The 19992-nt window shown below is 31.4% G+C and overlaps 2 protein-coding genes across 3 annotated transcripts; one reads left to right on the forward strand and one right to left on the reverse strand.

Annotated features, from left to right (window-relative positions):
- Positions 1 to 1191: 1191 nt before the first annotated feature.
- LOC139503125 (uncharacterized) lies at positions 1192 to 15421 on the reverse strand. 2 transcript variants are annotated; one of them, XM_071292854.1, is made up of 4 exons: positions 14886 to 15421; positions 3200 to 3282; positions 2533 to 2626; positions 1192 to 1477 (listed from the first exon to the last, which is right to left on the reverse strand). In XM_071292854.1, the coding sequence occupies exons 1-4, from the start codon at positions 15259 to 15261 to the stop codon at positions 1233 to 1235; spliced, it is 798 nt and encodes a 265-aa protein (XP_071148955.1). In that variant the 5' UTR covers positions 15262 to 15421; the 3' UTR covers positions 1192 to 1232. The 2 variants fall into 2 exon arrangements, with proteins under 2 accessions (XP_071148955.1, XP_071148954.1); XM_071292853.1 differs by lacking the exon at positions 14886 to 15421 and adding an exon at positions 4571 to 4799.
- Positions 8718 to 10304, forward strand: LOC139503877 (uncharacterized). The gene is made up of 4 exons (XM_071293854.1): positions 8718 to 8798; positions 9203 to 9285; positions 9600 to 9693; positions 10039 to 10304. The coding sequence occupies exons 1-4, from the start codon at positions 8744 to 8746 to the stop codon at positions 10275 to 10277; spliced, it is 471 nt and encodes a 156-aa protein (XP_071149955.1). The 5' UTR covers positions 8718 to 8743; the 3' UTR covers positions 10278 to 10304.
- Positions 15422 to 19992: the final 4571 nt, after the last annotated feature.

The raw sequence follows: 19992 nt of genomic DNA on the forward strand, positions 1-19992 counted from the left end.
AATAATATAGAAAACTGAAGACTAAGCAACACGAACCCCACAAAAAAACGGGGGGATATGAGGTGCCCCGAAAGGGTGATTTAAATTATCCAATGGAGCGAAAGTATTTTTGTCTTCCCATGCGTTCGGTGTCGACCATATCTGAAACAGTTTGTTACAGTTACAAACTTTATGTTCAACCAATCTACATATACGTTGACAAAACCGACAGTAAAGCTTTTATCACTTTTGAATGAATTTTGGTCTGCACGGTCATTTTGATCTCAATAAGCCCTGTAAAGTCTGAACTATAAATAATTCAGTAATGTTCAGTTTTCATTCAATTTTCAGACTTGTCCATTGCATAAATTTCAGTATTGTGCAAACATTTTGTTTGCTATCAATTCAGTACTATTCAGTATGACGTTGATGTGTGCAGGAAACTAACAGCTACTGCAAAGGCTAAAAACAAACTGAACAAAATGTTAGTTGCAATCGAAATATCTGATTTTACAGCAGTGAATGAGTCCGAAAATTATCTTAAAAAAATTAAAATGACGTAAAAAATTATTGTTCAGTCTTTAAATAGCTGTTCAGGTAAAAATGGCCGCTTAGGATCAACATTGGTTTACCAGTGTTGGAAAAACACATTTTCTGTGCTGAGTTTATGTACAACCACTGGATCGATGCCACTGCTGGTGAAGATTTATTTCCCCAAAGGTATCACCAGCCCAGTTGTCAGCACTTCGGTGTTGACTTGAGTAATCATTGATTTGTTCATAATCATAAATTAACTGTTAACAACATTTTGAATTTTTTAAATTCAAAGGCTTTTCTACCTCAGGAATATATTACTTTAGCTGTTTTTGGCAAAACTTTTAGGAATATTTGGTCCTCAATGCTCTTCAACCTCGTATTTATTTGGCCTTTTAACATTTTATGATTCGAGCGTCACTGATGGATCTTTTGTAGAGTAGACGAAACGTCCGTCTGGCGATAATATAAAATTTCAATCCTGGTATCTATGATGAGTTTATTTTCAGTGGTTGTGCCATTCAGGAAACTGAATCCAAGACAGTAATCATACCGACACTCATTTAAATCATCGATAAGTCTGGAAATATGAAATCGATGCATACAAATACACAATATGACTCTTTTTGTTCAAAACAAACAACAGACAACCAACCCTTAAGGATTTGCAATGACAAATTAAACGTTTTCTTATGCTTTATTTCTTACATACAGACCATTTATTTCTGGCAAATATATCCACCTAATAAACTTCCGTTTTCGCACCAGACCGCGTGAAACTTGTATTTTCTGGGAGCATAGAAGAACATACAATCCTCTGAACGGCTAACTGTTCCATCTGGTTCTGCGCTATCAAATGCAAAGTAGGTCATCTTTACCATATCTCCGTTCTTCCGAATCCATCTCCAATCCCCACCGGATTTGTATCTATCGATGTTTCGTCCTCCGATGAAATAGTGCACACCTTTTGAATTAAAAAACAAAAACAAAAAAAGTAAATGAACATTTCTTTAAAGTAAGAAGTTAAGCTAGCCATACAACCATGTTAAATCCACTACTTTCTACATTAAGAAATGTGTGTACTCAGTCAGGGAAATGACATTGGTATTCCATTCGTCAAATGTGTTTTTACTTTTGATTTTGGCATTTTATAAAGGACTTCCCATAGAAATTTCGGTATTATTGTTATTCTACATTCAATGAGAATTTTTTTTTTAAATCATATCACACATTCTATTTTTATGTATAAATGATGTCAATTGGCCTTTTCAGAATCTAAAGGAACATGGGTAGTTTCATTGTACACCAAAATAAAAATAACTTTAAGTCATTGGTTGAATTTCTATTGTTCAGAACGTTTTAAACCTATCACAACGTTATGGTATACGCTTTTGAAAATATTACCCAGAATGCATTTGATTTTGAAACGCCGAAATCACAACATATACTGACCTCTAGACTGGTTACAATGAAATTAAAACAAATATTAAACGTCTTGTGAAATTGAAAACAGAATGTTCTATGATAAAGTAAAGAGCTCAGACATATCAAACGAATGAAAAACAACTTTCATTTACCTAACTTGGTGATGGCATATCATCATGCACAAAATTGCGGGTAGGACCTGGTTTTAAAGCTCAAGAAGCCCCGCAATTGCATGACAGTCGCATACAAATCCATTATATTGACAATTTGTATAAAAATCGAGCCACGAAAAAAGGATATTATCAGAAAAGTACTAAACGATTAAGACTAAACATATACACAGTGAATAAAAAAGATTAAAACACATCATTGAAATGATAAACAACATCAGTACCTAGACAAAATACTTTAAGACCATCATATATGTAACACAGAATGTTTATCAACAAGGTATTGTTATCTTCCGATTAACTCATTTTTAGAAAAAGGACGATACGTAATTTTTGATAACGTGGTTGTTCAATTATGTGTTATATCACAAATTCTTAGTAGATGAGTATTCTAGTGATATTAAGACAAGAACAACAAGTTTACCTGTATTCAATCGTACAAGTTCGTGCTTCATCAACATTGCTTCATTTAGGGTATCAAAGTTTGCTAAAGATGCCCCAAGTAGTAAACACTTTGCCTGAAATGATGAAATAATATAAATCCACTTATTGTCATTTCCAAATACTGAAAGCGTTTATACATGAAAATTGCACATATTGTTAGCTTTATGCTATTTTCTGGATGTTACCTTTAAATTCGTCAAAACTTGAAAGATATCTAGAAAAGCAAAGACGTCTTGTCTCAGGTATTTGTTTTAGACTTTTAGATACTAGTATGTAAAAATAAAAATACTTCATATGATAGAAATCAGTATCATATAGCATCCCGTTCACAAATGAGTTTGATTGAAAAAATTTGAAAACAAGAAATACATGACCTCTTTGCAAAGCTTAATTTTTTTATTCTTTTTGTTCTTTTTTCACCTGTCATATTTAGTAACTCAAAATTCTATAAAGTGAGGAAATAGTGGAAATCTGTCTGAGACGACCGAAATTGTCTCCTGTGTTAATAGAACTGGTCTAAAGAATGACTTTTTTTGTGCCGGTATACTGAGACCTGTACCCTCTAAACAGAGAAGTTGCACCAGACTTTGTTTATTCTCTATTATCTTTTCTCAGACCTTTAACGACGATAAAAAAGCAAAACGTACAAAAGCAGCATCACCAGATACAGTATCTTTCTGTATGAGATAACACCCTTCACCGACTCGTCTGTATGGATGACTGCATTCATCTGTTTATAGATTGAAATAAACAATTAATTTTCCCATAGACGACAATGGTAGCCTTTTTCGAGATACAGACTTAAGAAAGTTGATTTTTTTAACGAAATCTTGCTAGAAACAAAAAAAGTTATTAGGACAGTATTTTTTGGTCCAAAAAATATAGGTTCGCGTTGCCTTTTTTAGCGTATTTTGTACTTATCTCCCATGCCTATCAATTTTGCCCTTAAAAATACGTGTCCTGTCCTAGCGTTGAAAAGTCATCGCAGTGCCTTTAGGGCTACGGAATAATTTTCATTTTGCCTTTTGTATAAAGCATAGTCACGAAATCTACAGGCGCACACATCGACCAATCAGGATTCGCCATACTCTTAATTCTGAATACCATGTTATGCTCATAAAATGGCTGCGCCCATAAAATCTAATGGTGTATTGTAACTTAATACATGTCTTCTCTATGGTTGGATTGTTGTCTCTTTGACACATTTCCCATTTCCATTCTCAATTTTAATATTCCGATTAGGTCAATAGAATATTGTCATATTCCGTCAACTTCGTCAATTTTTTTTTTGCGATTTCACTTTCTCAATTTTAACGTTATTGATGATTTTGTTTTAAAGACGAAAAGATGACCTGTACACAAATGTGAAGCCTGGTTTCTATGATAGCTAAAACAGATTAAAATTACAAGAACAAAATATTAAATAGAGCATCACAAACGTATACAGTACAATCTTAGAGTGATCGCAGGTGCCCTAGAAGAGTAAACAGGTCCTGCTTCGCCTTTCCCAGCACGATAATGCATTTATAAATAATGTATTGAATGTGTAGTTTTACCACACACAGCTTTTTGGGGTTTTAACAAAATAGCTGTAATTGAATATTGCCACATGTGGAGCAGGATCTGCTTACCCTTCCGAAGCACCTGAGATCACCCCTAGTTTTTGGTGGAGTTCGTGTTGTTTATTCTTTAGTTTTCTATGTTGTGTCATGTGTACTATTGTTTTTCTGTTTGTCTTTGTCATTTTTAGCCATGGCGTTGTCAGTTTGTTTTAGATTTATGACTGTCCCTTTGGTATCTTTCGTCCCTCTTCTTATACTGCGAGCACATACAATTTAACCCCATATATAAATCTTCAGGCTAACAAATGCAACAAACTTATAGATGATAACCAAAAATGTCGGTAATATTTAAATTTTAAAAAAGAAACGAATTGAAAGCCATCTGCTATAATCTTAATAATATCTTAAGACAAACACATCATATAAAAGCGTTTCATGTATAAACTGTTAACATACCATCATGGCAATGAACCAATATTAGTCCATAAATCACAAGTACAAAATACGTGCTCATTTTCATACTTAACAAAGGGTATTTTTCAAAATGATAATAGACAGTGACAGACAGAGGTTTATATACATTCTTATTTCGCTGTAACAGATTTACAGTACTTGAACTCGATCCAAAACTAACATTAACATGATCGTCATCATGAAGCAACATGCTTTAAATAAAAACCCACCATATGTTTCATTACAAATATTTGATACACAAGCGTTTAGGTTGAATTTAAATTGATGTACAAATATACAAGTGATATTAAACAATTATAAAGCTTACGAAACTATTGAATAAATGTCAATCATTTAAGCCTATTTGTGGGTTTTAACCGATGTTGTTTTTCTAAGTTCACAAATTAGGGTTCACATTAACAAGCAAATCATTCATTCATACTTTTTAAATCGTTAAAACCTCTGTTCATTTGAGGATATTACAGACATATCAAAGACAATATAATAACAGCTCGCGTTTTAATGTCATTAAGGCGTGCTGATATAAAATATTATATGGGAATATTATATGTTTGCATGATAATTTTTTAATATTTTGTAAAAGTAAAATAGGTCGGCAAAAATTAAGGCAGACGGTCACCAGCCGCTACAACATCATCACATGATTTTTTCTTACCAAGAAATGGCTGTGCGTGTTAATGTTTGAATAAATATTATCTCTGATGTATTAATCATGTGAGCAGGATCTGCTTACACTTCTGGAGTACCTGAGATCACCCCTAGTTTTTTGGTGGGCTTCGTGTTGTTTATTCTTTAGTTTTCTATGTTGTGTCATGTGTGCTGTTGTTTGTTTATCTTTTTTCATTTTTAGCCATGGCGTTGTCAGTTTGTTTTAGATTGATGAGTTTGACTGTCCCTTTGGTATATTTCGTCCCTCTTTTAATGTTCTACAATAACCGCCATTGAAAATGTCTAAATCTATCGCTTGACAGTTATTCTATCAAAGGAGAAAACGCCTTATAAAAAGCAACAGATATATTATTAGCAATAATATCAACGTTCTTAGCAATAATATCAACGTTCTTAGCAAAAGATTAAACGTTCTTAGTAAGAGTGCAAACGTTCGTATTTATTAGTTCGGGTATTATAACAATATGATAATATATAAAAGTTGATGTTTAACATCCTGTTTTGTAGTTATATAATTATTTATTATACTACAGTGAAACCTGGCTAAACCGAATCCTGTATAAACCGAAAACCTGTATAAACCAAACATGTTTGTAAGCAACGTCATATCAAATGATATGCGTTGTGAACCTGATAAGACCGAACACCGGCCAAAATCGAACAAAATCTTTAGTCCAGAAAAGGTTCGGTTTAAACAGGTTTCACTGTATTAATGAAATATTTGAATACTGCTCAGGTATTTCTAGTCTCTCCTTGTGTTTTAGAATTTAAACGTCCAGTTTTAAAATTATCCGATTCAAGATATCAGGTTTATGCATTTGCCAGCGTGGTGTTTTCAACAGATTGATCAGTGATGATCGTTAAAAACGAACGCACTTTTTTACTCTTATCAACACGCTAAGCATTACAATTAATTTAAGCAATTCATTCGATATGTGCATTAAGTTAACATGGTAAATACTTACAACGAGGCTCATACATGGCGATCTTTCAATCCTTTACCCTTCAAGAGTACCATAGATCACCTTTCGTTTTTGAAGGGGTTTTGTTGTTGAGTCTTTAGTTTTCTATACTGTTATTTTTGAATTTTAGTCTGTCTATTTGTATTTTTCTTATTTTGCCATGGCGTTATCAGTTTATTTACCGTTTATAATTTTTGAGTTTAAATTTCCCTTTTGAATCTTCCGAACTTCTGTAACGCAGCATGAATTTTTTTTAAATTAATACAGGTAAAGTAGACAAAGAATTTTGTAAAAAGAAGTTCTTATTAATTATTACACTGTAGGAAGAAAAAGTAGGAGAAAAATATTTAATAAGAAAAACTTGCAAAACTATATCATTTCAAAAAAGATGAACATATTTAACTCGGACGATTAGAACGCCAAATTGAAATGTAAAACATATGTTATTAGTTCGAGCGCAGCAGGAACAAATAATTATGACTTCAGATTTTTAAATAATGTTGCACACAATTAGGAACACAAAAGTTTATTCAGATTTTTTAATTGAATTTTCATTAAATGTTTTTTTATTAGACATTAGTGTACTATTAAGATGAAATATTTCGAGTAAAGGATCGAATGATGGGTTACCAAACACAGAAACATATCATATGGTCCTGAACGGAATAAATGACATTGTAATAATCCCGTTATTCTATATTTACGAAAGGATTTATCCCCAAGGCATTAATTTTCCTTTAAATAAACTAAATAAGATAATTTTTAAAACAAAAATATCGCATGACAATCGAAACTTTAATCAACAAGTGAAACAAATTGCAAATAGAAAGGAAACGAGTTCAAAGGTTCAAACATTGAAATACAGTTAAATATTGATTTATTTAATTACTGTACTTTGAAAAATGTCATGTTCACCAATATTTTATTTTTGTAATTAGAAACTGACTTCAAATCGAAGGAATTACAAATATTCAATCTCTTTTTAAGCTGCTACCAAATGATAAAATAAATATCAATAAAACAATTAAATTTCCAAAAAGTTGTAAAATTGGTTTAAAAATATCATTGATAGTTCATCACGTGTTATTCCGTAAACAGTTGCATTGCTCAATACAACTTTTCACTCATGATAACACGTTCTCCAACAATAAAGTGCACAGATGAATTAAATAATAAAATATATAAAATTCTTGTTTTCATGATCATAGCTGAAAAATGTAATTATAAGTACTGAATGCTTCTTTTTGTAACTTTATAGGGTTGTAAAAGCGTTCCGCGCTTCATACAAAATGTACTTCGGTCAATGCTTTTACACCCCAATAAATTTACAAAAAAGAAGCATTCAATTCTTAATAAATAATATTTTTTTTGTACATTTAGCAGTTGTTTTCATTTCGTTTCGTTGTTTTATATAGTTGATCGTTTGATTCGATCATAAAATTGAGAATGGAAACGGGTAAATTGTCAAAGAGACCACATGTACAACCCGGCCAAAGCGTTGATAACAGCCGAAGGCCACCAATGGATCTTCGATCAGTTTATTTTCCACCAATTCGCGCGTCCACATGTTGGAAAAACTTCTAGACAGTCTACGTGGGATATATGTCACAGGATTATGCTCAGTTTAGTGCTAAAGGTAAGTCAAGGTACTTCAAAGATATTCTTAAACTCAATGTGTAGTTTTAAATCCTTAATATCATCGTTGGAAAAGTAAAGTTAAAAGAGGAAAGGGGAAAGCAATTTCGAATATTTGTCTGTTTGTAATTTTCCTATTTAGTCCTTTGTTGTCAATGTATTTTCAACGAGTTTTAACGTCCCTTTTGGTATCCTTTACATTCTCTTAAACACTAGTGCGAGATTAAGCTTAACCTGTTTAAAAATCGGTTTAATACAACATTATCTACATAAGAAAATGCCTGTTCCAAGTCAGGAATATGAAAGTTGATATCCGTTCGCTTGATGTGTTTGAGCTTTTGATTTGGCCATTTGAATAGGGACCTTCTTTTTGGAATTTTCCTCGGAGTTCAGCAATTTTTTTATTTGACTTTTTGCTAATGAAGACACAGGTTCAGGTTATAATACAAAATTATTGTTTGATATTATTATTTTGTCGTTTTTTTAATTATTTTCTACTTTTTTTTAGTTGGTAAAGATTAGCATAACACGAAGATGTCCCTAGATACACAAATCATTGGTACATGTTATTCATCCAACTGAACTAATGATAAACGCGATAAGACAATTCAATAATATTATAAACCTCAAATTAGTTAATCAGAAATAACAAAAGTGTCTTTATGTAACGATCTGACTTAACATGCAATTTGAGTTAAGTTTGTTTGAACAGGAATGAACTGCAAACTTATGACAGGTGAAAATGATTACAAAATGTACGTTAACGATCGTTTTTTTATTTAACATAATATGTTTCCATAATTAAAATGAAATACGATATATGTTGTTTTGTATAAAAACAAAATATGATAGAACGTAGTTTTATTTGGGATTACCTGCGGTATTCATTATGTTAATATTTACTTGCTGTGTGTTTGTTCTTCTTATGATTAGATGTCATGCTGGTATGTCAAAATATTTATGCATTTATTTTTTGGAGAGAAAAAATCGTATATCGACACACTGAAATACTCATATATATCATAATCACATACATATATCTTTGTTCTGAATTTGTATTAAAATTATAAATTTAAAATCCTGTTTTTCTGCATACAATCGAATGTGCAACTGCAATGAAAACAGATAAATATAGGTAGTCGTCAAATAGTTATTGTATTTTTTTTTTAGATACAAAACGAAATGACCATATGTATATCTTGTAGTATTATCATCATACTCTGTTCACATGCATGATACTTGACTTTTTACTATATTTAATATAAGGCGCTTATTTGCTCTCTGATGTCGCTCTTTATCCAGCAGGTTGTGTTGGTCATGCAGTAAGGAATTATATATATATTTACAGATGAATGCAGCTACCCATACCGCCGAGTTGGTAAAGGATGTTATCTTATACAAAAAGATAAAACTTCGGCTGATGATGCTTTTGTAAGTACTTTAGTCGTCTAGGTAAGTTAGGCGAGGTATAACAGCTGGAATTTTACAAATGGTGAAGCACTTTGTAGAAATCTAACTTAAATTTTGTATTGCAAGTTTCATCGATCACAAACATACTTTCTGTATTCAGAATCTTATAAGTTTGGGATACCGTGCATATAGTCTCTTTTATCATTTAACATATGATTTGTTTGTTGTTTGTTGAAACTTTGATATTATTACACAATTTAATTTTAGCGACTGCCATGAGTTTTTGCTATAATACATAAACAAGTATTTACAGTTGTGGAGTACTATGTTTTCAGGCTAAATGCTTACGACGAGGCGTATATCTGGCGAACTTTGAAACCCTGAATGAAGCATTGCTCATGAAGTATGAACTATTGAAAATGAACTCAGGTAATGTAGATAATGTTAAAAAAAGTACTGTAATAATCGTTCATATGACTAAAAATTAATATATTGAACATGCAAAACCATGAAATAGAAAATAAATGCATAATATGCAAAACATATACTTGTACGTTTGGAATCTAGTAATACACGTAGCAGGTCACTTCTCACACGCAGCCTTTTTTTAACAACATATTGATGAAGTATTTTAGTCATATCCTATTTGTTACACCTTGGAGGGAAAAGAAATGCATGCCTGTCTTACTAAATCATATAAAACTGTTTTATGCTCAGATATTTTGTTTAGTTTTTTTTTTAGATATTCACTGGTGACTGTTGTTTATTTCAAAGGCATTCTTTTTTATGTCGGTGGACGTAACATCAATAGATATACGCCTGGGGGAGATTGGAGATGGATCAAGAAGAACGGTGATATGGTCAAGATGACCTACTTTGCATTTGACACAGGGGAACCTGATGGATCACTAAGTGCACCGCAAGATTGCCTAGTTTTCTATGCTCCAAGAGAATACCGGTTCCATAATTTTCATTGTGCTGGTTCATATGGAGGTTATATTTGCGAAAAATAAATTGCATTATAAAATATTTAGATTATTTTTGTTGTTTGTTTTCAAATTTATAAACCTTGACATGTAAGAAGTATGTGATTTTGATGTCGTTAAAAAAACAAATTTTGACTGGTATGTCAAATAGTTAGGCTATATGTTTCGGTGTGGCAGTTATATTTGCTGTGGTCTTTCCCTCGTTTATATATCACCTATCAATGTATTTTTCTTGCTATGAGAAACACAACAGGTGCCATTGGTGTAACGGGATTTGCGTACCTTTATTGAGCACCTGACATCACACCAGTTTTTTTGTGTATATTAATTTGTAGATCTTTGTTCGCCTATTTATTAAAATAAGAAGATTTGGTATAAAAGCAATGAGACAATTATCCATCAGAGACCAAAGTGCGCAATGGGTGATTTACTTGGAGGCTATATTTGGGAAAAATAATTTAAATTATAAAATATCGAGATTTTGTTTGTTTTGATGTCGATCCGTTATCCATTTGAAATAGCACATATACGTAGTCCGATACATTCCTGCGAAGAAATTGAAATTTCCTAAAAAATATAAAATTTCAATATCCAAAGGACGTGCGATTACCAATAATCGCTGCGCATTTAATTAAAATACTTTTGCTTTAGATGTCAAAAATTGATGTTCTGAAAATGTCAATAGTTCCTGTTTACACAAATTGGTTCAAACAAAACAAAAATATGCATTACTAAAAGTACAATAGCACTTTCGTTGTCATGATTTTGACATCCCAAACACGAAATTGTGTTAAAGTTTTACGTTTAATGATTAACACGGTGTATCTGGATGACAGAGTTGTAGCAGGACCTGCTTTCCATTCTGAATCACGTGTGATAAACCTAATCCTTTGGTGTTTATAAGTGTTAAATGTTCTGTATAGTGTTTTGTTTGTCTGTTCGTCGTTTATGTTTTTCACTAAAGTTTTGTCTGTTTGTCTTTCTGTCGTGTATGTTTTTGATCAATGTGTTGTCTGTTTGTATGTCCGTCGTTTATGTTTTTGATCAATGTGTTGTCTGTTTATATGTTCATATTTTATGTTTTTGAGCAAGGTGTTTTGTGTTGTTATGTCCGTCGTTTATGTTTTCGGTCAAAAATTACAAAAAGTGTCGTTTGTACTATCTTTGGCTTGTGCTGTTTATTGTCCTATTGATATATTAGGTTTACATTTAAGTTCACAATTACAGTGTTAACTGCTAACTTGATGTTTTCAGGATTATAGACCTGACCCCACTTTTTAAACATTGCATAGATTAATATATCAAACGCATAATAAAATAGTAAAACGTAGTTCATGTTCTTAGTCAGAAGCAGTCTTGACTGGTGAGTGGGTCCCGAGTTCGAGGCTTGGATGTGACAATATTACTATTTATACCTGTTTTTGAATGAACATCATGATGTCCGGTTTTTTAATTTTTAAAAGGTTTTTTTCATTTTCAGAAAATAAGATGATCTGCTATGGTTTTCAATGCAACGACTATTCTAAATATTCCGAATGAATTTAGTTATTATAGGCAACTTGCGGCAATCATCAATTACATGTAGCAAAACTTTGAAAATGGTATTCCAGTAACAAGTGCTGTAAGATCAACAACAAGATATACATTTATACAGCAAGCACATAATTGTTCTAATTCTACATGCTCTAATTTGATTTGTATTCATATCTAGTAATTGGTTGGCATTCAATTATTCTTTCACGTGGTTTAGTTTCTAAAACATGTCATAATGCTAATTTAAGATAACATGTCTATGTAAATATAAAATTCGTTTCATTCCATAGAAAAACATGCATCAATCTTATATAGTTATGAAAGGAAATAAAATACGGCAAATGATAAGTTCCAGAATAATTCACTTACAACTTAAGATCAGTAGATTCGCGTCGACAGTAATAGGAACCAATGCGATACAAAGATACAATTTGATTTGATATGCGTTATCTCTACTGCACAGGAGTATGCTTTTATTCCCAAGATAATACCCATAATTCAATAGTCAGGATAAAAAGCATCATTTCCTTTCTGTTAATGTAATTTGTTGTGTCATTGATGTGTTCCTTTAAATTTCAACGGTGGAGTTTTTTGTTTGAAAACACGAGTATTGGATCTGATAAGAACCATATATTTGAATATATACATAAGGTCATTCATTGGGGTGTCCATGTAAATACATCATCACAAAAGTTTGTTCAATATAATTTTTAAACAAGATAATCAAATAATCAAAAACACAGTCCTAAATGATCAAATAAGAAAATAAGCATGCATGATTTAGTCTGGTTATCAAATAATCAACTTAAAATAGCCAAGTATTATCAAAATCAAAAACGCTATAAGGAGCCTCATTTATACTACAAAAGATAAGGCAGATTACCTAGGATAGAAATTGAATTCAATCATTGCTGAGTTATATCAAATTAACGTTCTTTTGAATTCTTCAATGTAAGGGAAACAAAGTATAGTATGTAATTTTGCAATGTATTATGACACCGATGGAATCATATCTTCATGCACTAAAGAATTATACAAATTGACTTTTTTAAGTTTATCTAAGAAAGGCATTCCGGAACACTAGCGACATTTCTACGTTTCGACTGAGATAGATCAGGCGTCCGTCCCATTTGAATAACTACCGTAACTGAATATTAATGTTTTTGAGTTCAATTAAACACGTTTATTCCAGTGATATTCCGGTATATAAAATGGCAAATGTTTTGGCCTCATTTTTTATGTTTTTAGAAAATTTATAAATTATAATATAATAAGATCACTAATTAGTTACTAATTTGTTTTTCGAAATTTCATTTCATTTGTTTTTATTGAGTGAAGACATGGACATGCGTTATTTTTACAACTAGATAACTAGTATTTAATTTTTTTTGTAGGGAATTATTTTGATGAGTTTTCTTCAGTATATATTAATAAAGTAGAAATCAGGTAATCATTATTAAAAAGTAAACTCACAAAAAACTGAACTCCGAGGAAAATTCAAAACGGAAATTCCCTTATCAAATGGCAAAATCAATTGATAAAACACATTAAATGTATGGACAACAACTGTTATATTCCTGACTTGACACAGGCATTTTCAAATGTGGAAAATGGTGGATTAAACCTGGTTTTAAAGCGCTTAACCTCTCACTTTTATGACAGTCGCATCAAATGTCGTATTTTTTTACAAAACAAACATAATCAGTAAAATAGTCAAAATATGGTTACAGCAGTCATCACTGTGTTACAATCTCAAGACAAACAAACATATACAACAAAACACAAGTTTACTTTAGTATATATTAAAAAAGTAGAAATAAAGTACCTATTATTAAGACACTGACTCGCCTGTGTTTGTCTTTTGGTGTCATTCGTAAAGTGTACTAAAGTAACATCAGATTCTATAACAAAATGTCACTGAAAATTATTGGTTATCCAAAATTTATCAATTCCCTTAATATAAGATTACGCTCATGCAAACCCCCCCCCTTTATATGTGAAATATATCAATTTAAATTGATATACTAGTACATATAAAGGACAATAAGACTCGCAAAATTTAGCTAAGAACTTAATATACCCCATAGCATTAGTTCGAATACCAGCAAAGAAAGATCCAAATAAATGCTTCCACAAATTTGCAGATTTGACATTGTTGTGCTTATATTTATAGTACCTATACAAAATAAAAAGAAAAAAAAAACATATGAAGAGAACGTACGTTAACACATTATTGTCCTGTTTTGCCATGAGTGAATTTAGAAACCAACGTTTAGGTCAATAAATATAATGAAGTCAGAAGAAAAAGATTTATTACGGGAAATAAAGAATAATATTGCTGTATATTGGCAATAAATCCGATAGTTAATCAAAAACTTGGTCATATATAAAATTACTTCCGGGTTTTAAAGAGAATATTGAATCGTCTTTGCTACTGGCTTTTTGTCCTTGTGCAAAATGATTCAAATGATAAATCGTTTTTATCACTCAGTGACATTCATTGCCATAAAAACCAAACTCGAAGTTTTTCGCTTGCAACTTTTTTTAGTCCTAGATATTGAGCCACTATTAGAAGGTCTGGATTGGTTTTCCATGTCTGTTTTTCTTGTATACATGTTTGTAACTCTCCTAAACAACTTTTTTACATTTTAAGGTCTATTTCCCAAATCTTATTTTATTTGTCCTTATTTTTCTGAATTCTTAACATCTTCAAAGCACCAAATACCTCTTGAAATTTCACCTTTACCATTTCTGACATCTTCATTTCAATAGGCTCCGATATGCATGCTTTGATACGGTCATTAGCGTGGAACATATCAATCGATGCGACAAAAGAGTGACGTTAAATCACAGAAGGACAGTCAAACTCTTAGATTGTAAACAAAAAGGCAACGCCATGGCTACAATAGTACACATGACACAACATAGAAAACTTAAGACTAAGCAACACGAACCCCATCAAAACAAGTGATTGATCTCAGGTGCTCCAATCATCTTTAAGACATTTAAACATTTCAGTTCCTATTCTATTAAAAAATATGTCACTTTCTTACAAAATGCCAGGCCCTTTTTGATTCATGCTCTATTTTATAAGTTAATTACCTTCAGATAGTATGTCCGGCACTTTCTGCTTCAAGCCGTCAACATATTTCTTAATCTCCTTTTCTAATGTGAGATTTGCTTTCACATTTTCAATGTACAGTTTAAGGTCCTGGTCTATTTTCAAAGCACCAAACACGTCTTGTAATTTCATTTTTATCAATTCTGACATTTTCATTTCAATAGACTCCGATATGTATGCTTTGATACGGTCATTGGCATTGGACATATCAATCGATGCCACGAGAGTCCCTTGTTCGGTATCGAGTAGAGGAGCATCAACCAATTTGTTCTTTTCATTAATGGCAGACGTCCCGGTGAGAAAAAATAAAGTTATAATTCCAATACAATGTCTTTTGAAAAATAGTGATTGCTTCATGTTCACTTATATAATATTTTCATGTATACTGCCTTAATCATAGACTACACTATTTGTTTAATTTGTCTTATCAAAAACATTCCGACAATTAAGGAATGTCTTGCAAAATTATGCAATAACTTTAAATCAGATCTTGATAAAGGAATAAACATCAGGTTATCTTAACAAACTTTGAAATATAAGAGATGTTGACTATAAAAATGTGTTATTGCTTGAGAAGATTCGATCGTATAGCATTTTCTGTAAACATCATGGTTATTTCAGAACTGATAGTATAGGATATATATGTCTGAAAGAAAATAATGTTATTCAAAACAAACATGCCAACATTCAAAAAGAGGCAATAAAAAAAAAAACTAAACATAGATGAAATCTCGTAACTAAAAACTCCTGTTAGGAGAATCTGTTTTCGTGGAATCTATATGAGGTTTTCATGAGGTTAACATGATAAAAAAAAATGGAGTAAAACTTAGGAATTCTTTCCAAGAAATACCGATAAATGTATAATATTAATATATTTTAATACTTTTGAATCACTAATGGGTGACAAAATAAAAAGGCCCAACTCATTTGCAAAATTCAAAAATTAGATTCCGTCGTTCACCAGTCCAAATATTTCTATACTTTCACAAAGTAACATAACTAAAATACTGAACTCTGAGGAAAATTCTAAACGGAAAGTCCCTCAGCAAATGGTAAAATCAAATAATAAAGCATCTCAAACAATGAATAACAACTGTCATATTCCTGACTGGGTAATTATATTTTGTTATGTACAGTCAAACCTGACTAAACTGAATCCTGTATAAATCGAAAACCCATGTAAACCGAACATGTTTATAAGCACCGTCATATCAAATTATGTGCGTTATGAACCTGATTAAATCGAACATCAGCCAAAACCGAACAAAATCGTAAGTCCCGAAGAGGTTCGGTTTAAACAAGTTTCACTGTATAATGTATATGTATAAACGTTTCTTATCATTTCAACATACATTATTAGATATAATTCTAAATATATTAGTCCTTTAAATCTACGATCAAATATAAATAGATCATGCGAAATGTCCCTACGATGTTGAAAACCCATTGGTGGCCTTCGACTGTTTATTGCCATTTGGTCGGGCTGTTTTCTCTTGAACACATTCCAAATTTCAATTTCATTTTTAAAATGATGCTTTTTTGTTGAACATTAACCTTATAGAATTGTATACTTAACTTCTGATTGTAAATAATTAGATTCAGGAACTAAAATTAATTGTACTTTGTTTGTAAAATACGGTGAATAACAAGGATTTTGTAACTAATATAAACGTAATATAAGAACGTCCTTGTTCTTTAGCAGCTAAAGTCGTAAAATTATTAATCGACAGGTCGTAAATATCATGTAAAGTTGCAAAACAAATCTTTATTACTAGGTTAATGTTAGAATTTTGTTTCCGTTTCCGTTTTAGGCAACAAAATATCGAAACAGCGAAGCCATTTTGATTTCTTTTATTGTTTGATAATTCTGGTTCATTTTAAAACAGCTGATATGAATGTTGCAAAAGGATCTATATTGAACTGCTTATGTAAATAAAAAATGTTTTCAAACGAGGCTTAGAAACTTGGACATAAGGACGGTTTTGTAGTTGGCTTACTTAAACGAAATAACTATGGGAATTGTTTTATACTTCAACCTTTTATATATATAGTGTTCGTGTTGCTTAGTCTTAAGTTTTCTATAATCTGTCTTGTATACTATTATTTGTCTGTTCCACCGCCACTAATTCGTATCATGTTCAAAAACACGAGCGTATGGGTACCAAATTATATACGACTTTTATAATTTTACACGACTGTCATACAAATGAGAGATTAAGCTAGCTATACAACCAGGTTTGGTCCAGCATTTTCTACACAAGTTAATGCCTGTACCAAGTCAGGAATACGATGATTGTTGTCCATTTGTTTGATTTATTCGACCTCTTGATTTTGCCATTTGATTATGGACTTTCCATCTTGAATTTTCCTCGGTAGTTGAGTATTTTTGTTAATTTTTTTTATACAGCTGATATATGTGATTTCTTTATATCAATAGAAATAAATTTCAACACAATTAACCGAATTATAAGACGAATAGATAGACATTTCCAATATAATGTTTTTTGCAAAACGTTGATTAATGAAATTGTATACCCAACATCAGATTGTAAAATGTAATTTAAGAAATAAATTGCACCTTGTTTGTTATGAAAGGGGAATTACAACTACTTACTAACTAATGCGTACGTTATAAAAGCACTTCCTGGTTCTCAAGCAGCTTAAATTGTAAAATCGTATGTCGATCTTGCAAAAATCTATAAAAGTAGGTTAATTAAAAAAAAAAAAAAAATTCATACATAGCTTTGAAACATTGCAATAACGATTTGTTAATATAAATTTAAACTTCTTTGGTCATTATCAGCTTAAGTCATGAAGTATGTCAATGATATGTTCCATTTTTTGGATATACCTTAATCAGGAACTCCCAAAACAGAATATTAAAAAAAAAACATAAATAAAAACCAAAACAGTTGAAGAGATATATAACGAAACAGGACACAACACATTAGCCAAGTCCATCTAAGATCAGCTTTAGAAATTTGAGATGAGCGATTTGTTTTGGTACTTTGCAATAAGGGAAGGATAAATATACAATACTTCAAGTTTCTACATTCATATGTATTTCTTTTATTATTTTTGGTGGGGTTCGTGTTGTTTATTCTTTAGTTTTCTATGTTGTGTCGTGTGTGCTGTTGTTTGTTTGTCTATTTCATTTTTAGCCATGGCGTTGTCAGTTTGTTTTAGATTTATGAGTTTGACTGTCCCTTTGGTATCTTTCGTCCCTCTTTTGTAGGGTTCGAATTCACTAGTAAAGAGAAGACAGGCTAGTAGTCCTTGTAGAAGTTTAGAGAATATTGTAGGGTTCGAATTTACTAGTAAAGAGAAGACAGGCTAGTAGTCCTTGTAGAAGTTAAGAGAATATTGTAGGGTTCGAATTTACTAGTAAAGAGAAGACAGGCTAGTAGTCCTTGTAGAAGTTTAGAGAATATTGTAGGGTTCGAATTTACTAGTAAAGAGAAGACAGGCTAGTAGTCCTTGTAGAAGTTTAGAGAATATTGTAGGGATCGAATTTACTAGTAAAGAGAAGACAGGCTAGTTGTCCTTGTAGAAGTTTAGAGAATATTGTAGGGTTCGAATTCACTAGTAAAGAGAAGACAGGCTAGTAGTCCTTGTAGAAGTTTAGAGAATATTGTAGGGTTCGAGTTCACTAGTAAAGAGAAGACAGGCTAGTAGTCCTTGTAGAAGTTTAGAGAATATTGTAGGGTTCGAATTCACTAGTAAAGAGAAGACAGGCTAGTAGTCCTTGTAGAAGTTTAGAGAATATTGTAGGGTTCGAATTCACTAGCAAAGAGAAGACAGGCTAGTAGTCCTTGTAGAAGTTTAGAGAATATTGTAGGGTTCGAATTTACTAGTAAAGAGAAGACAGGCTAGTAGTCCTTGTAGAAGTTTAGAGCATATTGTAGGGTTCGAATTTACTAGTAAAGAGAAGACAGGCTAGTAGTCCTTGTAGAAGTTTAGAGAATATTGTAGGGTTCGAATTTACTAGTAAAGAGAAGACAGGCTAGTAGTCCTTGTAGAAGTTTGTCTTTCATTTTGTAAAAGAAACAATCCGTGAAACTACCCAACATTGAATTTATGCTTGTTAACGTTGTTAGCAGGTTTATATCAAGATACAATGGCATGGTTACGATTTCGTGGCAATATTAGTAATTGAAATCTTCAATTTCTATTTTTTTTGTAAATAGATAAAAACAATATTTTTTTTTGTTAATATAAGTTTAAACTTCTTCTTAAAAAAAACAATATTTTTTATTGTAAAGTACTATATGTAAAATACCATTTACAACTTCAAAAATTGTAATCCATTTAGAGAAATGTTTTTTAACATTTAAGTAAATGAATGTCTATTTAATGGAAGGCTTTCATAACACCAAACGTTATTATGAGTTCAAAAGAAAGCTTAGTGACACATGTACAAGCATCTGTCAAACAAACTCATAAACTCTAGAAGACCCGAAAAAACACATGTATCAGATATCGGTTAAATGAAATCGATAGCAAAGGAAAACCGGAAGTGACGCATTCAGTAAATATGCTTGACAAACATTATCATCGTAAGTCTGGTAGGTCACATGTGCAACATAAGACATCATGCAATTATTATTCAATTTTTATATGAATGAAATGATACACTTATTATTGTGAGATAATGAAAACTATACCTCAGTTAATGTCTGTTCATAGAAAATCAATAAAATAAAGATACCTCTAAGTCATTGCATGTTTTTTAAGACTATTTCAATACGTATGCTAAGGTTTAATGATGTATTCCTTATAAGTAACATAATCATTATTTATACACATTTGATAACAATAACACATAATTTAGATAAACAAAATCATCATGTTGACGGACTTCTCGTATGCTCAGTTAAGATACTATTTTGAAATATTAAATTCAATATTTAAAATAATTTCTTCATGGTTGCTAGATACTGTCATCATGTTGACAAGAACCAGAATTGACGTCCTGTATGGAATGACTTATCTGATTGTTTTTTTTTATCTATACTAAGTTTCCGATACGTTATAAAAGTACAACTTTTTTGTCATTCTCGACATCAATATATATATAAACACATATTA

Source organism: Mytilus edulis, chromosome 14 (assembly GCF_963676685.1).
Source record: "Mytilus edulis chromosome 14, xbMytEdul2.2, whole genome shotgun sequence".
Classification (NCBI taxonomy): domain Eukaryota; kingdom Metazoa; phylum Mollusca; class Bivalvia; order Mytilida; family Mytilidae; genus Mytilus; species Mytilus edulis.